Source organism: Leucopleurus acutus (genome assembly GCF_964270905.1).
Source record: "Leucopleurus acutus genome assembly, chromosome: 9".
NCBI classification, from domain to species: domain Eukaryota; kingdom Metazoa; phylum Chordata; class Mammalia; order Artiodactyla; family Delphinidae; genus Leucopleurus; species Leucopleurus acutus.
The window spans coordinates 41635537-41657925 of NC_139144.1; the positions used below are offsets into that span (position 1 = coordinate 41635537).

General features: G+C 34.5%; 1 protein-coding gene across 6 annotated transcripts in view; it reads left to right on the forward strand.

Moving 5' to 3' along the window:
• Nucleotides 1-22389, forward strand: part of DGKB (diacylglycerol kinase beta) — a gene marked incomplete at both ends in the record, with an annotated part of 637756 nt that overhangs the window by 176505 nt on the left and 438862 nt on the right. For 2 of the 6 annotated variants that reach the window (XM_082846621.1, XM_082846622.1), the window contains 2 exons: nucleotides 13619-13654; nucleotides 22015-22131. In XM_082846621.1, the coding sequence (XP_082702747.1) occupies nucleotides 13619-13654; nucleotides 22015-22131 (153 nt within the window). The remainder of the gene's footprint in view (nucleotides 1-13618; nucleotides 13655-22014; nucleotides 22132-22389) is intronic. The other 4 variants (XM_082846623.1, XM_082846624.1, XM_082846625.1 and 1 more) reach the window with 2 other exon arrangements.

Here is a 22389-nt window from a genome sequence, read left to right on the forward strand (position 1 = left end):
ACAACTGAATCAGTATTTGGAGGAGAAGCTTACGAAAATCTCCTGTAGTACAAAGGAGAATGAAAACAAGGTGGAAGGAGACCTTGGTACCCCTAAACAAAAAATTAAAAGTATTCTCTTAAGTCTAAGTATACTGAAGAAAATCAAGTTGAACTAAAAAGTACCTACATTTCTTCACATTCACCCATCTACTTAATTCAATTTCCATGTAATATTTTTTGCTTGACAAAATTATTCCAAAGTTTGCCTGGAAGAATAAATGTGCACAAACGTAAATTCTGAGAAAGAAGAGTAGTAAGAAAAGACCTGTTTTAACAAATGTTAAGAATATGTTTACTAAAGCTACAGTGATCAAAATGATGTAATAGTGGCTCTAGGAGATATAAAGAACTGGTAGAAAGTCTAAAACATATTGAACTCTATGTAATGGTGTGGTATATGATGAAGGTCGCATATCAAATCTGGTAGGGGCTAGTGGAGATTAGGGGAGTTGAGATTACTGTATAACCATATGGGAAACTAAATTAAGATAAATTCTGCTTCATACCTATTCCAAAATAAATCAAACATGGATTGAAGATTTAATTTTTGCCTTTAGAAGGTCTTTTTATCTTTTTTCCTAAAAAGAGAAATAAAAGGTTGACAGCCTTGGCCAATCAAAAGTTTCTTTAGAAAATGGCAAAGACCAAAATTTACAAATCAAGATAAACATAAGCATTATAAAAAAAGCCCTGTTTTGTAATATTAATGCAAATAACTAAAAAATAGTTTTAAAACCTAAAGCTTATAAATATTCAAGACTATCAAACTGAAAAATGAAATAAACTTTTTCCTTCCATTTTGGCAAATATTTTTAAAATGATAGTACTCAGTGTTGGCAAGGATGTACAAAATTGGCTATTCTCATTAAACGTTGGTAAGACCAAATGGCCCCAAACTGTCATAAAAACTCCCAAGTATACCTTTGTGTTGGTATTTCTGCTTATACCCCCCAAAGAAAGATTGGGGTTAGTGCAGGGCAATTATCCAGATCTGGTTTCATTACAATAGAAATAAATGCTTTATATCATTCACATCTTCTAAGTTTTAAATTTTGAGTTCAGTAAAAATCAGTCCCTTCACCACTAGACACTTAAGAATAAATTCTACCTTGCAAAGGTAACCTTTGTGGTTTTAATGATTCCAGATGAAGTGGTGGTGCTCATGAAGTATTTAGATACGTGCTTTCCTCTGTTTTACTATTAAATATAACTTGTCTATTCTCAAATTTCACTTGAAACCTGAGCCAGAATTAATTTATATATAACTTTTTGTCCATACAGCAGTTTCATGCATAGTGAAGTGATTTTTGACTCAATCCTGTGTTCATTCCTTAGTTCAACCTTCTTTCCCTCTATATGGAATACGGATAGTTTAGTTCTATGGGAGACCTCCATGCCCACTCCTTGCTATTCAGTCTAGATGGTAAGATCTATCATTTTAAATTCTGTTCCTAATACTCATAGGAGCGTTCACCAATTCCTTCTCATTTGCCCAAGGAAACCCAAATTCTGGAGGAATACAGCTGATCACCTAGTGTTCTATTCCCTATGACATTACTCCTATTTCATCCCAACCACCAATATTCTCAAGTTATTTCATTTGGTTACCAGTTCTCCAACATCCTTGAGTCATCCAAGGCCTACATTCCTCCAGTTTCTTTCATTTGAGCATTTTCTGCCCCTCTCTCTCCTAGAACTCCCCATTTTTCTCCCTTTATGGCATTAGTCACGATCTGATAATATACTGATCTGTGAGCTTCCAATTGAAAAAAACTCAAACAAGGTGTAGTCCAACATGCTCATATTAGGTAGCATTTGACAGCACTGTAATTTGAGTCCAGCGCTTGAACTTCTCTGTTTATACCCTTAGTTACTTGTCTGTCAAAGAACCCATACCAGAGGAAGAATTGTTCTTTCTCCTGTGCAGTGTTATTTTCCATATTTGTTTATGATGTGGTCTTTGCCTGCCTCTTAATGTAGCCATAAGTATATGCAGGTGTAAAGATACCTTCGCTGTGTCAAATTTCCTCCTTCCTCTTCAACCCACATTATTCTAATTTCTGACTGTAAAATGAGTCTAAAACTATTCTGGCCATCCATCCTAAATCCAATGGCACTCTTTTTAGTTGGATTCCCAAGGAGTAGAACATGAACTGGGGATTTAATTATGTGTGATATATAAAGAGAGGAATGTTTCTTTATTTAAAAAAGAAAATCTTTAAGGGAGGAGGAAGCAGAAGAGGAAAGAGGCAGGCTTTGAGCAAAGAGGTGGTCACAGAGAGAGTTTAAGCCTTGGCCTAAACCTTGGGGGCTCTGGAACAAAATCATACCATAGGATTTTTCTCAACTTAAAACAAGGGGCTGGCATTTTGTAACCCGTGTCAGTCATTATTAGCCTTGGCCTCCTGCAGGATACGTGGTGCTCCCTGGAGAGCCTGCTGCAGTGAGCAAAGGCTAATTCTGCAGAAAATGGGACAGATGGGAGTTCTCAGCACTCGACACTCAGAGCAGCTGAGGGTAGATGCCCTGGCCAGGTAACTAAGGATCTGCTTTGGAATACCAGAAGCATCTACTAGACATCCTTTCCAAGAATGATCTTTTTTGAATCCCCTGCAGCATTTGACAGTATTTGAAATGTCTGGTCTCATATGTCTGTCCTCTAAGACATTTCTACTAGCTTTTCTTCTACCTCTTTGGCCACACTATCCGTATTGCTAAACTCCTAGACCTCTTTCTGTTCTTAAATATGTTTAGGTTTCCATTTTTTAACTATATTCTAATGTCATTATGCTCTGTATAAATTACCTTGTACAATTTCATGGCTACAATTACCACCTTTGAATATATCTAAGCTTGTTCTCCCTTAAACCCTCTAGATCCGAATACTCAGCATCATGTTGTAAATTTCCTCTTGGGTATCCCACAGAGATCTGAAAGCCAACATACTACACCTAATTCAATTTGACATGAAGTAGGTGCTCAACAAATATTTCCTGAGTTAATGAATAACATTTAGTCAGCTCTTTTACTCCAACAGTCATCGCTCTTTTTCCTGAGTCAAGAAGAAAATACATCAGACAGTGATATAAATATTAAATACAAATCAAAATGAATATGCAACAGGGAAGCTTATGTTTTTAAAATCATTGATAACCCATGATAATTGAATTTTATTGTTATAGGCTAATAAAATTGAGTTTAAAGTGTATAATGATGAGATAATATTAATGAATGTCAAATTAGCATTGTGTTTAGTTTCTGGAGTAGCATTTGAAGTATTTTATACTTATTACTAAATTTTGAAAAGCTTGTGATTGTTATGTTGTTGCAGTAGTATAAAGTATCCAATAGATGGTACTGTAAAATGCCTAATATTTAAAATAAAGTGGTATTGCAGCTAGAGAGTTTAAATGAACAGTTCAAAATTCTGGGGAGAATTAAGACATTTTCCTCTGGATATTAAATTATATTTAAAACCAGATTTTTAAAAATATAGCTTAAGTAATACAGTAGTCCATGTGAAATATTATAAATACTCTCTTAATTCTCAGAAAATGAAAATTGATGTTTACTACAAGATGCAATTTTAAAACTGTTCGTATTATATTAGAAATTTTTTTGTTCTTTTTGTGGTGATTACCATTAGTAAATGTGGTGTTTTAGTTAATGTTAGTCAAATCACAGCATTTTCAGCAAGGAACTATAGTTGCATGTCTTTGTTACTGACGTTCTAAAAAAACTTTTCATGTTCAAAATAAATCAAACCTGTCTGCAGTAATCTCCCTTCTTGCTTAGCAAGAGTGAGTTCATTATTTCTTTCAGTTTTTGGTCTTGCCTAAGACCAATCTAATATCTGAAAGAAACATTATACCATTTTGTAAATATAACATACATTCAGAACATTTAAGAATATACAACTTTATGGAGTTAAAATTTCTTATAAAAAACAAGCAATAATTAGCAATAATTGACAGATTGGTTGGAGTTTGCTTCTAAAGCACATATTAAAAAGAGTAATTTGTAGACGGTTTCATTTATCTTAGAGCTCATTCAGAATTTCCACTGCATATTTATTTATAAGTATGAATACCAAATTTTGATTACCAGAATAAAGTTTTATAAAACCTACTTCTAAAGCTAAAGATGTCTGAAGAATTATGCAACAACATAGAAAGTTTGAAATTCTCTGTATATCTTACTATACAGAGATGCTACATAGCTTTAAAATTTTTTCTACTGTTTATGATATCGCTCTTGAATAATGCTGAGTATTCTTTTTTATTATGGTTATTTATTAATTTATTCAGTAAAATGTTATTGCATATGACAATATGACAGGTTTAAAGAAACCAAGATAAATAGCTTTTAGGAAGAATGATTTTATGTGAATCAGCAGCTTCCCGTGGGACATGGATCATATGTCCTATGGCTTCCTTATGCATTTACTATTTTTTCCATGTTTTGTGTAATTGGAATGTGTGGTGTGATACCATGCATACTGTTAAAAAGAATATATTCTTAGGTGCATAGGAATCTTCTGCTTAAAGAAAATATGCGATTGAAATAACTTGATCTAGCCTGAGTAATTGAGGCTATTTTCTCAATTAACAAAAAAAAAAAGTAGTTAGTGCTTTGGTAAGTCTAGACTTTCCCAACTATCATGTCCTAAGCCAGATCAGAATAAATAGGTCAGACTTGTAATAAAACGGTATGAGATGAACAACTAATTACCTGACTACTTCAAGTAAAAATGACTTTTGTCCACCAAATATGTTCCATTTGATGGTAACAAATTTGTAGGTTCATCAGGGAGTGGTGGGGCCTTTGGAATTTTACCCAGATTCTTTAACATGTTTGTATTCATTGTGTATTATGTTCTCTTCAAAAACAATGGCACACACTGACTCATTTACTCAGATTTCCTAGCATACTGGATATATGTAACATTACGTGATAAAGCTCCTACTTGAGCTAAATGGGTTTAAATATAAACTGTGCATGCAGATCTCAAGTGATAGTCTCTTAATAGATATCAGATACTCTTTATCGCTGCCCTCTTTTATTTCAGTAACATTTTAATTAATTCACACTGATTGAATAAATGTACATTGAGACTTGTTTCCTAATGAGGGCACATTTAGAGGAAAGGTTTTGCATCATTCTGATATCCTGTGGGTAATTATATTCTAATTATATGGTCGGGGGAAAAGAGTCTATAACTCAGTACTGATATTGTTCGTTGGACCCAATTAATTACATGCACATAATGAAAGTTCATGATAAGGTTGACTGGCAGTCAGTGTAAAATTTTAAGTCAATTGAATCTAAGCCTAATGTGAGTACACAATTGGACTTTAACCTGGTTAGAAAATGCTTTGGTGTGAGATCAGTGGATATTTAGAGGGGCAAAGGATGAGAACAAATCTCATTATAACTTATTAGTTTTTAAATTCAAAGTCTTTTCCAAGATTGATGAAAATGAAAACTTAGCAGCATAATACTTTAATTCTAAATATTATTTTTAATATTCTTTCATTACCTTCAGTGATTTTTCTCTATTTTAGAAAGCAGTGGTACACTAACGATACAATGGTACATTTCTAGAACAGGTTCGTATATTTGTTGAGAGAAAAAATAGGCATAGCAGGGAGTATTATTGATTCATTTTATGAATGTAAATTCAGTAGGTACTAATCTATTCTATTTGGGTGCTTTTTTATTTCAAACCACCGACTGCATTTGGACTCCTGTGCCCAAAATTCACAAAAAATTATATATACACACACATACCCATAAATAGGTAACTCTTAATTATCTATTTGTAAAGTAAGAGTTCTAAAGAATAATATGAAAAAATAATGATGTGTATGTTTCATTTTGAAATGCATTTTGGAATTATCTGAATCTGATATTTAAGAATTTTGCAGTACTTCAAACACAAAACTAAAGCCATGGTCTAAATATTGACTCCCATCTTTCCTTTACTCATTGTTTCCTTTGCTCAGATTTTGGAAGAGACAGTCTGTAAGATTAAGGAGACTGTCTTCTTCCCACCCTCTTCTCTTCTAAGCCTCTCCACTCCCCCTCTCCTTTTGGTTCATTGCTTTCTGGCTTTGATCTCTTCTCCCCACCCCCTCCCTTTCCTTCCTTCTGTCTCTTCTAATAGCCCTCACATAGATGCTTTCATTAAAAGATAAATCTGTGGGGTCCCTCCTTATTAGCAAGAAAAGTATTTTCAGATGAAGAAAGTGCAGTCAGTCCTTTCTTGCTGAGCCCTAAGCAGGCAGTGGAAATATTTGGGTTCTACAGTTAATAAAACAATTACCATTTATTGAGAACTTATTAGCTAGACATCCTTTTAATTCTAATGGTAGATATAATTATGATACTCCCTCTACATGTGAAGAGAGTAAGAAACTTAAAGAGATTAAGAAATTTACCTAAAGTCACAGAGCCTGCAAGTGTCAGAAGCAATACCTGCCTTACCCTGAATCCCATGTTTTAAACTTATCTTTTATGTTTGTGCTGCCGCCCCCTCTCCCAAAGGAAATTGGTGAGGTATGAAATAAATTTAGGGGATCTATACCTTCAAAAAAGGAATGGGAAGAAAAATAATGAAGTAAAGTAGAGGAGAATAGAAATGAAAAAAGAGAATAATAGATCAGAGAGTGGCACACACTGCGTAAGTGGTCTTTGTGAAATTATTTTACAATTGTGTAAATATACAAATATTTATTGTGGATCACAGCCAGAAAGAAATTGAAGAACACTTCTGTAACCATATTGGCTTCTGAAAATTTTACGAGACCTAACCAAGTAGGATAACATTTCTAATGGCTTTATTTCACTAGATAATCAAGTAGGCAAGACAATAACATTATTCTTGCTGATTGCTTTTATATGTAGAAATCTGTGTTTGAAATGATTTTAATATCGCTTTTAAACATATTTTTAACATTTTTATTGAAAACATTTGGCACCACCTAAGTCTCCAAATGTCCATTGTACTTTGCCTGACGGTTCAAGGTGCTTTCTTTCTGGACAGAGACGTGAATGTTGAGGGAGCTGTTAAGGAGGGAGCTTCACACGCCCTTCTCTTCAGTATCTCCTGAACGAAACTCTGCAAATATGCATAAACAATCACAGTAACAAGAGTAAGAATAGAACATTTTTGTGAGCAGTTATAAGAGTAGTAAAATCATCTCAGTTAAAAATGTTTTTTATCTTTCAATTTATGTTGGTGCAAACTTCAAAATTTGGCTCCAGTGAGAAGTGGTTAGGCAAAGGATGCTAGATAAGATTACAATATGTGTATTTTCTAAAACAATTTTTTATTGAAGTATAGTTGATTTACAATGCTGTTTTAGTTTCTGGTGTACAGCAAGGTGATTCAATTATATATATATATATATTCAGATATATATTCGTTATATATTATATATATATATATATATATATTCAATGTATATATTCTTTTTCATATGCTTTTCCCTTATGGTTTATTACAGGATTTTGTTTTTAAGTCCTAAAATGGCATTTTTATTTTTTAATTTTATCCATTTTATTATTTTTTTAACATCTTTATTGTAGTATAATTGCTTCACAATGTTGTGTTAGTTTCTGCTGTATAACAAAGTGAATCAGCTATACATACACATATATCCCCATATCTCCTCCCTCTTTCATCTCCCTCCCACTCTCCATATCCCACCCCTCTAGGTGGTCACAAAGCACCGAGCTGATCTCCCTGTGCCATGCAGCTGCTTCCCACTAGCTATCTATTTTACATTTGGTAGTGTATATATGTCAGTATATATACTACTCTCTCACTTCGTCCCAGCTTACCCTTCCCCCTCCCCGTGTCCTCAAGTCCATTCTCTAGGTCTGCGTCTTTATTCCTGTCCTGCCCCTAGGTTCATCAGAACCATGTTTTTTTTTAGATTCCATACATATGTGTTAGCATACGGTATTTGTTTTTCTCTTTCTGACTTACTTTACTCTGTATGACAGACTCTAGGTCCATCCACCTCACTACAAATAACTCAATTTCGTGTCTTTTTATGGCTGAGTAATATTCCATTGTATATATGTGCCACGTCTTCTGTATCCATTCATCTGTTGATGGACACTTAGGTTGCTTCCATGTCCTGACTACTGTAAATAGTGCTGCAATGAACATTGTGGTACATGTCTCTTCTTGAATTATGGTTTTCTCAGGGTATATGCCCAGTAGTGGGATTGCTGGGTCATATGGTAGTTCTATTTTTAGTTTTTTAAGGAACCTCCATACTGTTCTCCATAGTGGCTGTATCAATTTACATTCCCACCAGCAGTGCAAGAGTGTTCCCTTTTCTCCATACCCTCTCCAGCATTTATTGTTTGTAGATTTTTTGATGGTGGCCATTCTGACTGGTGTGAGGTGATAACCTCATTGTAGTTTCGATTTGCATTTCTCTAATGATTAGAGATGTTGAGCATCCTTCCATGTGTTTGTTGGAAGTCTATTACAGGATATTGAATATAGTTCCCTGTGCTATACAATAGGATCTTGCTTTTTATCTGTTCTCTATATAATAGTTTGCATCTGCTAGTCCCAAACTCCCAATCCAACCCTCCCCCGCACATATTTATTAGATATGTCAAGGGCCAGTTGAAAAGAAAAATAATTTATGTTTCTTCTAATTGATACACTTGTCATACACTGAAATAACCTTTGATTAAAGATGTTAATAAATGCAATAGTAGTATAAAAATCACTTCTGATCCATTTCTTTTTAAAATTTGTATTGTGTTCAGATGTGTGGGTGTACACACTTAAGGATGTGTGAAATCATAAAAGGTTAAAGAAATTATGAAGCTTCAATGTAAAAATAAAATTCATGGAAACCAAATATGTATTTAGTTTCTATACCTAGAGATGCCCTGGATACATTTTATTATCATGTGTGAGGAAGGAACAGCTTCCCCTCTTAGACTGAGGCAGTGCACCATTTTAGGAAGACAGTTGTTCTTTTCCCAAACCTGCTTTTCTGTCTCTCACTTTTTTTAATGCCAGGGATATCCAGTTATATAAGGAAAAGAAGCTATTTTAAATAGTTTTATTTGGCCAGTTTACGTTTATCATGGCACTGGAGTTATTGTATTCAGCTACTCCATACTGATATCCAAGCCTGTCAGAACCGGTAATACTTTGTGGTTTCTAAATATTTGGAGTGTTCATCAACATTTAAACTAATTTTATTTCCAAATCGCTTAAAAAATGAGACATGGCTAAAAAGAAACTTTTTAAAAAAAGTTCTTGTTGAACCCTGCTGTTCTTTTAATAAATGAAGCCTGCAAAGGGAAGCAATAGATTTGGATTCTGCCACTAACTTAATTTTCTTGGCTAGTCATCTAAACTTTCTGATTCTCAGTTTTCCAATCTGGAAAATGGGATTTCTTGTTTTATTGGGAGGATTAAATGAGACCATAAACATGAAAGCAATTTTAAAAAAATATGAACATCCTTATATAGGTAGAAGGTATAATTCTGTTCATTTTTCTTGAAATAACTGATGACCCTTTTAATGTGAGTACTGTACTCTTATTATAGTTAACCTAAGTCAAACCTCTAATAATCTCTCCATCAAAGATTTTTTTCTTTGTCCTATGACAATTTGAATTAAATTGTCAATTTAAAATGATTACATGTTAGGAAATATGAAGACAAGAGATATCTCAATACTTAAGAATAATAGGACTTTTAAAAATTCTTGATATTAGGTTAAACTTAATAAGTGCCCTGAAGGCAAATGCATCTTTTAAACTAATTATCTGTACTGTGTATTCTATTTAATATTAAAATGATACTGATTAAATAAAATCAATCACATTCCTCTGTAGTCACACCTCACATTTGATTAAATAAAAAATACACACTTCCTGTATTAATTCTGATTAAAAATACATTACATTTAGAATTACACACGTGATAATTTTCAAAAAACTGAAACATTTACTCTGTTCATCCTAGATATTTAAAAATTATACGTGGTAGAATAAAAAAGAAGTATGTAATTTCTGAATTTGTTTTCTTTCAACTTGCTTCTTTTTCTTTTGCCCAGATGCCGTGGTTTTCTTATTGTAACTCAGGGTTAGGCTACTGATGAGCATGTTAATTTAATGTATACTCTTTGCCTACATATCTTGATTGAAAGTGAGCTCATATATATGTTCTTTTCATCCCCCTTATTCTTGGAATGAATTTCTAGTGTTGCTCTCAGACGGCTGAGGATTACTGGAGAAATTCTCAGAGCTGATGGCTTTCTCTCTTACATATTTATTACTTCTAGTTCCAGCTGAGCCCTTAATTTCGCTTGATCCTGTTACTCATCAGCTGCTTTCCCAATCTCAGAGAAGTAGTGACAAAATCTCTACTATTTTCTTACTTTCTTCATCTTGCTACCTCTCTGCCAATTTCGCTCGCTCTCTCTGTAGATAACTCACATCACCACTACTCTGAGAAAAACGAAGGCTGCAAACATGAATATCTGTAAATTACAGATTCTCTATGAAAGTGGTAGCAACATGGCAGCCAGGCTTCAATTTCATCCCATCGTGTTTCTGTGGGGGATGTCTTAAAGTAGGATTTTTATTATCCAACTTGGCACAGTCTTTGCCTTTTCGTGGCATTGGGCCCATTTGTATTACCTTCTTGGCCCCTGTACATTTTTGCACTTGAAACCCCTGTGAATAAAAACTCAGAACTCTTTTTCCATCATTAGACACTCCCTCAAAATGAACAGATTTGGAAAAGGCTAATACCTGACTATAGGAACTTCTGCCTCATCTGAAACATTATTTTTTTAAGGAACCCCTTTTATCGTTTATTTTCAAATGGTCCCTCTCTGTCTCTCTCTGCTTCTTTTTCCCAGCAACCTAGATGCTTACCTATATTTCTTTATAGGATATTACGGAAAAACCCAAACAAAGTTTTTGGCCAACCCAATACACACATACACACACACACACACACGCACACACACACATATATTTTATTTCGTTGTAGAAACATTTTTGCACTCTTTTAGGAATAAAAGGTTGTATAAAAAATTTAGAAAGGGAGATCAGTTTTTCTCCCAAATTTCATTACAAAAATTCTCAAACAAAATACAGTATGTCCTCAACCTATATGAACTAATTATTATTTTTCAATCATTCTTTATATATATATGTATATATATGACTATATATGCATATATATACATTTTTACAATATACACATAATATATAATAAGTTGGACCTTTTGAAAGTAAATTGCAGGTAGTATGACACAACATCAGCAGGCGCATTCTAAGATAAGAACAATTTTCTATACATTTACAATAGTGTTATCACACCTGAAAATATTAACTATTCCATAATATCAGTAGTTATTCTGTCTATATCATATGCCCATAATTAGCTCAAAAATATCCTTTATTGATTGATTGATTTTTTTTTTTTTTGGTGGTAGTGGTGGGGTGGATAGGAGCTCTGCTATTTGAAGTCCTTGCACTGCAATTGGTTGTTAGTCTGAATCATTTGGTAACTATAGTCTTTTCACTTGGCTTTCTATTGACTTGCTCTGTACAGACATATGCACAGTGAGCATTGACACTTCCCAAGATAGAAGGCATCTGAGACTCATGCCCTAGAAACTGCCTGATGGGCATCTTAGTTTGATTGCTTGAGAGTCCCTGGTCAATGGGATGGGATAGGATAAGGCACTTAATCTGGATTTGAGGAGATCGAATATTTGTATATTATGATAAAGATGGAAGGGCTACATTCTTGTCTTTAAATGTTTATTTAGGTCTAAGGTTCAACCAAGAAATAAGAAAGAAAGAAGGCTGACAAAATGCTTTGAGCTGGTCCCGACTGAAGCAAACGCAAACATTTTCCCCACCACCCATTGCCCCAGGTGTTATATAGGCTGACTTGGACTCAGAAATCCAGAATATTACTGACATCAGAAGCTTTCAATGAAAGTTCTACCAAACCTGTTGTCAATCCATCTGAGAAACAACAGCAATGGCCCTCATAGGCTTCTCCTGTTAATGGGTTAGTTGACTCGAGTTCATCCTCCCATACTTCATGATTTTTTTTTTACTAAAAATCTGTTGCTGCAGAATTTTTTACTTATATTATGGAAATATATTCTTTTTTTTTTTTTGCGGTACGCGGGCCTCTCGCTGCTTTGGCCTCTCCCGTTGTGGAGCACAGGCTCCGGACGCGCAGGCTCAGCGGCCATGGCTCACGGGCGCAGTGGCTCCGCAGCATGTGGGATCTTTCCAGACCGGGGCACGAACCTGTGTCCCCTGCATCGGCAGGTGGACTCTTAACTACTGCGCCACCAGGGAAGCCCCTGGAAATATATTCCAAATAGAGTTGTATTCCTGGACACTTTAATTTTCTCTAGGGTTGCCCTAGACTTCTTCTCCTTCTGTTCCACTTTTGGGTACATTGGATCCTTCTACTCCATATCTGTACAAGCAGCCATGAAGCCTCACATGCAGCTATTTATTCTTTTGTGTTTTGTTGCCTTCCTGTAGTTCTACTGGGTAAGGCAGTAAACTAATAACTGTGCTCTCAGATCTTTCATTCTCATTTTGGGAGTCTCACACACATAGCTTGGTCCAGGAGAGGAAACTCAAATATACTGACTGCTCTCTTCTTTCTAGAGACACACAATGTCTAAGGACTAGCTTCCCATCCAGCTTTCCTACTTCCCGCAACCAAGGAAAATCTTTATCTAGTATTGAGTGTGATTTATCACCTATTCTTCCAAATTTGTGTTTTATGTTATAAAGTCCCACAGGACACAGGCTTTTGGAATTTGGTAACCTTTTCTCTGTTTCTTGCCAGAAAAAAACTTTCCCAATGTGACTTAGAAAAGGAAGGGTGGTGGGTAATGGAAGACATGCTGTCATGAAGACTGGTTTTAGTGTATTTAACCTAATCTTTTAATAATTACTCTCAAGTAAAATTTTGCTACTTATTTAATTATCTTTTTATTTTTACTGCTATTAATGGAATATATATTTTTTATCTCCAGAGTATCACAAAATAAAATCAGCACCATAAGCTGTGTCTACATCAAAAGACACTGAGTATTTGTAGAAAGGGTTGAAAGTTGGACTAGAAAGTGAAATGGTGGGCTGTGTAAATGGGCAACTTAAAAAATTAGTAAGAATGGTTTATGAAGGATAATGGAACTTGGAGATGAGTTCTCATTCCAAAATATGAATGTAATACATCAGTTTTATTGTAGAGAGGTCTGTGAAGCTGGCCAAAGATTAGTCTACTTTAAGTATATGAAATTGTATTTTGGATAAGTAATTCTACAGTCTAATCCCCTCTGCATTAGAATGTTCCTTATTTCATGAAAAGATTTTGGTTTATTAATGGAAGTAAGCAGAAAAATTATGACAAGGAAATGTATTTGTAATGTATTCATTTATTTCACACGTGTGTAGTGATATAAGAACCTTCATTGGTACTTGTTTTCAGTATGACTTTTTTTGTTCAGCTTTAATATGAGCTTCTCTTTTTTCAGCAGACTCTGCCCACTTCAGGAGTTTCAGTCCCTGAGGTGCGTAAGCAAAGGTTTTCACACTTGCAATTATAGGTCATTTGTACATCTCGTATTGTTATAAAGAACATTTTGGGCTGTATCAGTGACATCCTAAAATTAATTTGTAGGCTTTATTTTTTCTCATATTTTGATATTTGAAATTGGGATCTTTGTATTTTCATGTGCGATAGACTTGCAGCCTTTATAATCAACATTTGTGACAAGCATTAGGGAAACAAGAAGATAAATGGCCCAAAGTATGCAGGAAAAAATAAAGGTTCCTTTGCAGAGTTTTGACCAGTGTATAAGAATAGCATCATTCCTATCTGTCACATTTAAACCTTGCAGAAACCCCGAACAGTTCACTCCTCTAAGCCATTAAAATGTAGCTTTTTTCAATGATGGAAAATTGAGAAACTCTTGCTCACTTTGAAGTCCTCATCGCTTTTTAAAGAGTAGGTCTGCATTAATCACTTAGCATATGACATTGCATAGAAAGTCAGTGGAATAAAATACAGTCACAAAGTAAATGACTTTGATTTTGAAAATAAATGTAGGCATTGCCGCAACATTTATTTTCAGTAAAGTGTTAACTTTACCTTTTAATTAATTAAGCAAAGCCTCCACATTGTTCTGTGACAGTATCGCATTCAATTGCTGTTATCTCTAAAGGATATCCTCAGGTGGTATTCTTTCACCTAAATTTATAATTTGAATCTGCTTGCTTAGAAAATATTACTCGTAGTATCTGAATACTATATGAGTATGATTTATTTAGAGGATAACATAATTGCACGAAAATGTAATAACCTCTCTTCCCCCGAAACGTTTTCTAATCAGTGTAGACTGCCTCATTAAAAGTTTTTAAAATTTCGTTTTGTAACCATAGATATACTTACAAATATACTAGGAGCTATGCTTGAAATATAATGTTTCTACTCTAAGAGAGATGTTAAACTGTTTTTATATTCTTTAAGTCAGTTGATACCATCATTATCATAATTATTATAAAGTAGATGTTAAATTTCACACTCAGGTGACAAAGGTATTAGGAAAGTTTATTATTTTGTCTAATTATTTAAGTGTCAGAGAATTAACTTTATATGTTAAGATCCTTGAGTTTATTTTTGCCCCCGTCATAGCTCATCAAATGATGAACTGAGAGATTTAAAGTTTTCTCTTTAGACTTGTTAATCTCAAAATATCTCCCACATTTAGTTAAATAATATGTATTATTACAGATTGAATAAATAGACCAAAACTGCTGTTTTCAAAACATGCTTTTTTTATTTGTCAAGAAAAACTCTTTGTCTGCTGTAAAGTTTTAAAAAGTCTTCCTATACTGTTTTTTGTTTGTTTGCTTGTTTTGTTTTGTTTTGGCCAGCTGTATTGGTTTACATTAACTTAAACTTTCTACCATGTCTGAAATCATTATATAAGCTTTTTCAACTACATTGTTCCAAAAATTTCTTTAAGCACATGTATAGATTTATACATGGGTGACTGTGTGAATACACACACACACACACACACACACACACACACACACACACACACACACACACACACACAAGAAGCCTTATATACCACCATCAAGAACAATTGCTTTTTGGTTAATTGAACATGTGGTTAAAGTGTATGTAGGGGAACTTATAGAAAAATGTGTATATACCTTAAACATTTTACTTAAAGTATGTAAACGTATATTCATTGGCTAAACTTTTCACATAGGATCAAGGGCTTTTCTATGTGGATACATCTATTATTTGGAAATGGCATATACCCTTCCTTGCATATAGCACAGCCTTAACACCCTTGATAAGTTTCAATTATCAATTGTTTTAAAGTATAACAAAAGCATTCCTTATTTTGTGAAAAGATATTTGTTTATTAATGAAAGTAATTGCTTTCAATTACTTTCAATTGTTTTAAAGTATAAGAAAAACTCACAGGCATCTGCAAAGCAATTTGCTTGTAAAAAAAACAATCTCTGTTTCTATTATTAACTCTCAAAGCTTTTAGTCATTGTGTCCAGCCCAACTTAACTGCTCTTCCTACACACACACACACACACACACACACAGACACACACATACAGACACACACACACACACACACACAATCTTGTTTTATTGTGCCTTTCCAAAGGATGCAAGTAATTTTTCATGGAAATAACTTATTTTACATTCAAAACTCAATAGTTTGAGTGCTAATTAAATTCCACAGTACCAATAATAAAATAAATTCTACTTAGAACTTGAATAAACAGATTGGGGACTACATAGAAATCACTAGGTTAAGCATTTAACTCAACTGGCAGAAAGAGATGATGAGTATGAATATACAAGAGAGCTGCCTCTTGGCTTTTAAGCTTCAGCTTATGGTGGCCATCAATTATTGTAGTTTACAAAGGGAATGGAGAGTGAGTAAGGTTGAGGTCCATACACTCACACAGAATTTTATAGTGGCCCAACCATATGCTAGTAAACACAGCCCAAACAAATGATTTAGACATGGACCGTCCCATTCCTAAATTTCATTTCTTCCAATCAGGATTTCTTGAACAGAAATCTTGTAAGTGGTTCACACTCAGTATGAAATTATCCTAGGAGAGAATATGCACATCATGTGCGATGTATGAAAACCAGGGCTATGGATCAAGATATAAATTATACCTTCAGGCTGAGTTGGTGAGTAGTACCTGCAAGTACATTAAGACTAGGATTGACTCTGTCTAGTTTGTTGTCTTCTATCCTCCTGCAAAAGACTCAGATTGGGCTTCCCTGGTGGTGCAGTGGTTGAGAGTCCGCCTGCAGGGGACACGGGTTCGTGCCGCGGTCTGGGAAGATCCCACATGTCGTGGAGCGGCTGGGCCCGTGAGCCATGGCTGCTGAGCCTGTGTGTCCGGAGCCTGTGCTCCGCAACGGGAGAAGCCACAACAGTGAGAGGCCCGCGTACCGCAAAAACAAAAACAAACAAAAACCAACAAACAAACAAATAAGACTCAGATTATCACAACAATTATCCCAAGTTACGGTGACATAGTGGACAAACAGATAAAATACTGTAAAGTAAATAAAGGACTTCTTCACAACACCTATCTTTACTATAATCCAAGCAGTGTACCTGTGTTAAACTTAATGATAAAACATACCAATTTTTTTATATTTTAAAAATTACTGCCATTTACTGAGTGCCTAATTTATGCTGGTACCTTCATTGACATTTTCTCAATTTGTCATCACATGAACCCTCCCATTTTATAGATTAATTCAATGATGGCTTAGAGATAGTAAATAACATGCCCAAGTCTTTACAGAGACAGAGCTAGAATTCGGCCTCCAAGCCCATATTTTTGTCTCTGCCCAAAGTAATTTTTGTTTTTGTTTTTGAATAAGTACTTACTTAACTGATTAAAAAGAAATGGAAATCTTTATATCATTTATTATAGTTATGTTTAAAACTTTATAAAAGTATTTCTAAAAACCAAGACTGCTACTCAGCCATGTCTCGCTGCAACTTCTAAGGATTTCTAGTAGATTTAAAGCCTTTGCCATTTTTGAAATGAATTAACGTTTCTCAGCAGGAAAATGTTCAAATCCCATAATAAGGTTATGATAATTAAAGGTGCAACTGTCATTAAGTTGGTTTCTTGGAGTTCATAACTTGTATAAGCCCAGATGAACATGGTAACACTCCTGCTTCAGGAAGATCTTTTATATTGTGAATATCCATATGTTCCTCAGGTTAAAATTCTAGGGTTCCTGGGAAATTCTTGGGGCCTAGATCCAGTGGCTGAATGGGCTAAGTCTCCATTTGGGCACGCGGTGCAGTAGCAGAGAAAGCAAGTTCCAGGGTTCCAGTAAAGGATGCTCTTGGCAGCCAAGCACCGCCTACCCCCACCCTTTGTGGCTTTGTACCAATAGCGGTGCTTTGCTGCTGCCTGTCTCTCATGCTGAGGTTGGACAAAAAGAAGAAAACCCTGTGCTTGAGGTAATCATCACTTGCTGCTTGTCGTTTGTGAGTGATCGATAACAGCAGGCTTAAGCATTGTGGTAAGCATTGCTTTTGTGAAAGCAGTTTTCAACAACTTACAAATACTCTACTTCTGAGAATCAGCATGATACAGAAAAAGACTTATTTTAGAGCACATATTTAAAGTGACATCTTTTTATTTCATTTATTTCATCTTTCTGTTTTCTGTGAATGGCCTTTCAGCTTTTCTTCTCTGTCCATTATGATGATTATTCTTTTGGAATTCTAATACAATATATTCCCCAGTTAAGATCTGTTGCTCTACTTGTAGTCTAAGGATCACAAAACATTGAATTCTATATTTTAAATGTCTGCATAGCAAACACAAATGGTTGATATTTGAAAATGCTGAAATATCAATAACTGTATTTTATATTTTGTTGTTATATGTTCTATATTCTTTCATGATTTTTTTGTTAGAGTACCCCTTTTCAGTGTTTGAATAATTTCTCTTGATTAAAGCAATCATTTTCCAACTCTTTCTTTATTTATTTTTTGCGGGACGTGGGCCTCTCTCGTTGGGGAGCACAGGCTCCGGACGCGCAGGCTCAGCGGCCATGGCTTACGGGCCCAGCCGCTCCGCGGCATGTGGGATCTTCCCGGACCGGGACACGAACCCGTGTCCCCTGCATCGGCAGGCAGACTCTCAACCACTGCGCCACCAGGGAAGCCCACTCTTTATATTTGGGATAATTTATCTAGCAGAATAAAATTTGCCTTAATTATAACAAAGTAATTTATTTTGTGATTTAGAGCCCAAAAACTTTAAAAAAAAAAAAAAAAGACGGTGAAGTGATAAGCACTGCCCCCTATTATTAGAGAGCAATTTTATCCTGAATAAAGGTGCAGAATAATGCTGGTGAGCTCTTCCTGAAACTTTTCAGTAACTTCAACATAGGAAGTAAGTTTCTTAAATATCATCATAGAACTCAGTCAGTCAGGGTGAATTAACCCCCCGAAGAGGCCAGTGAAATTTCTGTGAACATCAGGTTTTTCAAAGATGCAATTACTTCACCCTTCCTGTCCCTCATATAAAAGAGGAAAGAAGTAAAGATTTTCTTAGTGGAAATAGGAAGAAGTATCCAACTACCCTCTGTTAGCTTATGCTGCTTAAGTAGAATACAGTGAATAGTTCAGAGAGACTTCCATACAATTTGGAAATAAACCTAAAACAAATGAGTATAATAAAAAGAAAACCATGGGAAAAATTAAATGATTATGAGTCTCTCCTGTTTTTAAATTGTCAGCCTTGATTAATTCCACAAATTCTACCCACTAAGCATATTTCCCTCAAAGAAACCACTTGCTTTTCTTGATTGTGTGTGTGTGTGTGTGTGTTTAAACAAATGTAAGTTTTAGTATTATCCAGATTATATAATAAAATTCACCTGCCAATGGGTAGACTGAAGATTTTTTTATTAACTTGTTATATACCTCTTATGAGTCTAGATTTCAAAAAGAAAATCTTATCAATTGAAAACACAATTTAGAGTTTTAAAATTTCTTTTTATATTTCAGTTGCTACTAGAAAGCATTAGTTTAGTTTAATCCACAATTTATTCAGAGGGATGACTCCCTGGAGAGACATGAAACCACTTAATCAACTGCTAACTGTTAGCTGGAGATTCTCACCACACAGGATTCTCCCTAGCTATATGCATAGCTAAGAATAAAATAATATTAATAGATAATTTGGTAACTCTTTACAGACATATACTTACATGTCTTAAATTTCCAGAATTACATTTATAAATAGTCTGGTCACAAATACCAAGTTCCAATGTGGCTAAAATTTTATTTTAGTTCTTATAACCTAAGCATTTAGGAATTAAATACTAAATAATAATTGTTGGATTACATGGCAGAATATAAGACATATAAGATAAGTTATAACTTTCACAGTATAGATTTTTATAGAACATTGTTCCCATGTTTTATTTACCTGCATGCTAGAACCCGGAAAAAAATTATTCCCATACCCACCAACAGTGTTACATGCTTGCACTCAGCACAAGCTGCTGTGGATTTTCTAATATAAACATTGAGCTTTACTTATTTAAACATATGCCTGTTGTAACTAGTGGATTTTTTCATATATATGTATTTGGAAATATAACAAGCGTTTTGCATAATGGTGACATTGATGAGCACCCTAATGGAAGAACCATACCTATTTTACATAATTCACAATAACTTTCATTTATTGAGCACATACACTAATATAGGCACAGTATTAGAACTTTATACATTTTCTGTCAAGCCATACACAACTTTGAGAAATAGGTATTACTAACTCCATTTTGAATAAGAGTACGTTCTCTAAGTCTACATAGTATTTAAGTAGCAGAGATGGGATTCCACTTGGGATGTCTGATTCCAAACCTCATCCTATAATTCACTCATTTATGCATTATACCCTTAACTATCTATGGACAAAATGTTATTTGCAAGCTTAGAAAAAATGATCTATTTTTTAAAATATCAATATTTTTGCCAGAAATTATGCTTATATGAAAGTACATCATTTTCCAAAGAATTTGAATTTCAGGAATCCTATTACACCATCCATTTTCAGCCACACAAAAAATATATTCAGTATTTTTGCACCATGAAATTGCAAGGACTATAAAAGGACTACACTGATTAGCATTTATTTTGGTCTGAGACGTTTTCTGTTCCATCTGGCCCTAATATATTTAAAAAGAGCTTTACTTTTAAAATATTTCCACTTAAAATATTTTCCTAAATTACAGTAATTGAAAAGTAATCGACAAGATATATGTAAATATAGGAACAGAAATGTATATATATCTGAATAAGTGATAGGAAATACGTGGCACTCAAACTTTTAAGCACACATGGCAGACATTGCTAATTGATCAGGACAGTTTTTCACAACAAACCTAGACATGCCCCAGGAGTCCTTCTCAACACAATATTTCAGGCACTTTAAATTTTTTGATTTTTTAGTGTTAAGATTAATTTATTTCCGCATTCATTTATGGGGATTTTATCAGGCACTGATCTAGGATCTGATGTGAAACAGTGCACACACACACACACACACACACACACACACACACACACACACACAGGAATAGAGTAGCCTGTCTTACATTTGACCAGGAGCAAAACAGTCCAGCAGAGTTCAGAGTGGTTACAAGATCCCTGTTTTAAGAGCACAAATGTTGTGATCAAGAAACAAAGGTGAGGTAGTTGTAGCTGGAGTGGAGTAAAAAGGGATAAGTGTGGCTGTTATATAGGAAATTGACTGTAGGGAGACAAAAGATGGACGCTGATTGGTCCATTAAGGTGATGGCTACGATAATTAAGGCAAATAACGGGTGCTTAAACCATGTGATGATGCATGTGGTGAATAATTGTCCAGTTTGGGATTTATTTTTAAGGTGGGTAGGCAAGTCTTCATTATCAAAGTGAAATTGAAAGCCTTGGTTTTAAATGAAGTTACCTAGGGAGTGAGTATAGATTGTGGAGATGAGCGGTCCAAGGGAGAGGTCAAGTGTTAAACGTTACAGATTATAAAGCTGGAGGAGAAATCAACAAAAAAGACTATGAGGGAGCAGTTAGTCAAGTAAGAGGAGAGCTAAGAGAAAGAAGTGTCCCGGAACCCAGTTGAGGCATGTTTTCTAGAGGGTAGATGTCAATTCTGTCAAACTGTGTTTAAAAATTGAGAAGGTGAAGACTGACCAACAGGGGAGGCGCAAATGAGCAGGTCATTGGTGATTTTAATAAAAGCTGATTTAGTGGATTAATGGTGATAAAAGTTTATTGGGTTGTGTTGAAAAGAGTGAAAAGAGAGGAAATAGAAACAGGAAGAATACCACTATAAAAATTTTTTCTATTATGGTGAACGTAGCAATTAGCTGGAATGGAATGTGTGTTTTAAGTTATGTGCCATTCTTGATAATCAATAGTAGCTTAAGGGTCCATCATGTATTCATTTTCAATATTGCATGTATTTATAAGCATTATTTTCAGTGCTTAGTACCAAATCCTTTCCATTACAATCCTGTATTATTATCTGCACCATTGTTTTTGAAAATGATTAGCTTTAGTGTTCTTTAATAATTTTTAACAGAGTCATAATTGGGTACGTAGGGAAAATACAGTTTGGTTTTCTTTCACATCCTTTCTTTAACTGATATTTTCATCATACATCTATCATATATTTTGAGCCAGTAGAAAACATTAGCTTTCATATTATTCACTAGAAACTCCAAATTTGGAACCTGGGCCCAAGTTTGTAGCCATGAAATTCTTCTCTATGTTGCCCATTGTAGTGAAACAATTCAGTATTTTTATAAAAGATTTTTTCCTTACAGGAAAGACAAGCAACAGTGAAAAAGGAAAAGGGTGGTTTCCAGCTGTCAAACAAAGTGATTGACAAGAACAAAATGCAAAGAGCCAACTCTGTTACTGTGGATGGACAAGGCCTACAGGTATGATTTTTTTTAATCCAAATGTTTGTAGCTTTCATATTTGTTACTTCCATGCTCTTAGAAGGGCATATGTCCAGCTATCAACACGTTTATTTAATGTGCAAATTTGTTCAGTTAACAATTTCAGAAACATTTTTATTAATTTATCAAGATGTCAGTTTTATAGTTGATTGACAGTGACATTCTGATTGGATTAATCATTTATGATGTTATCTCCATTTAAACTCAACTTGGTAAGAGATCTTGTGTCAGTCTGAA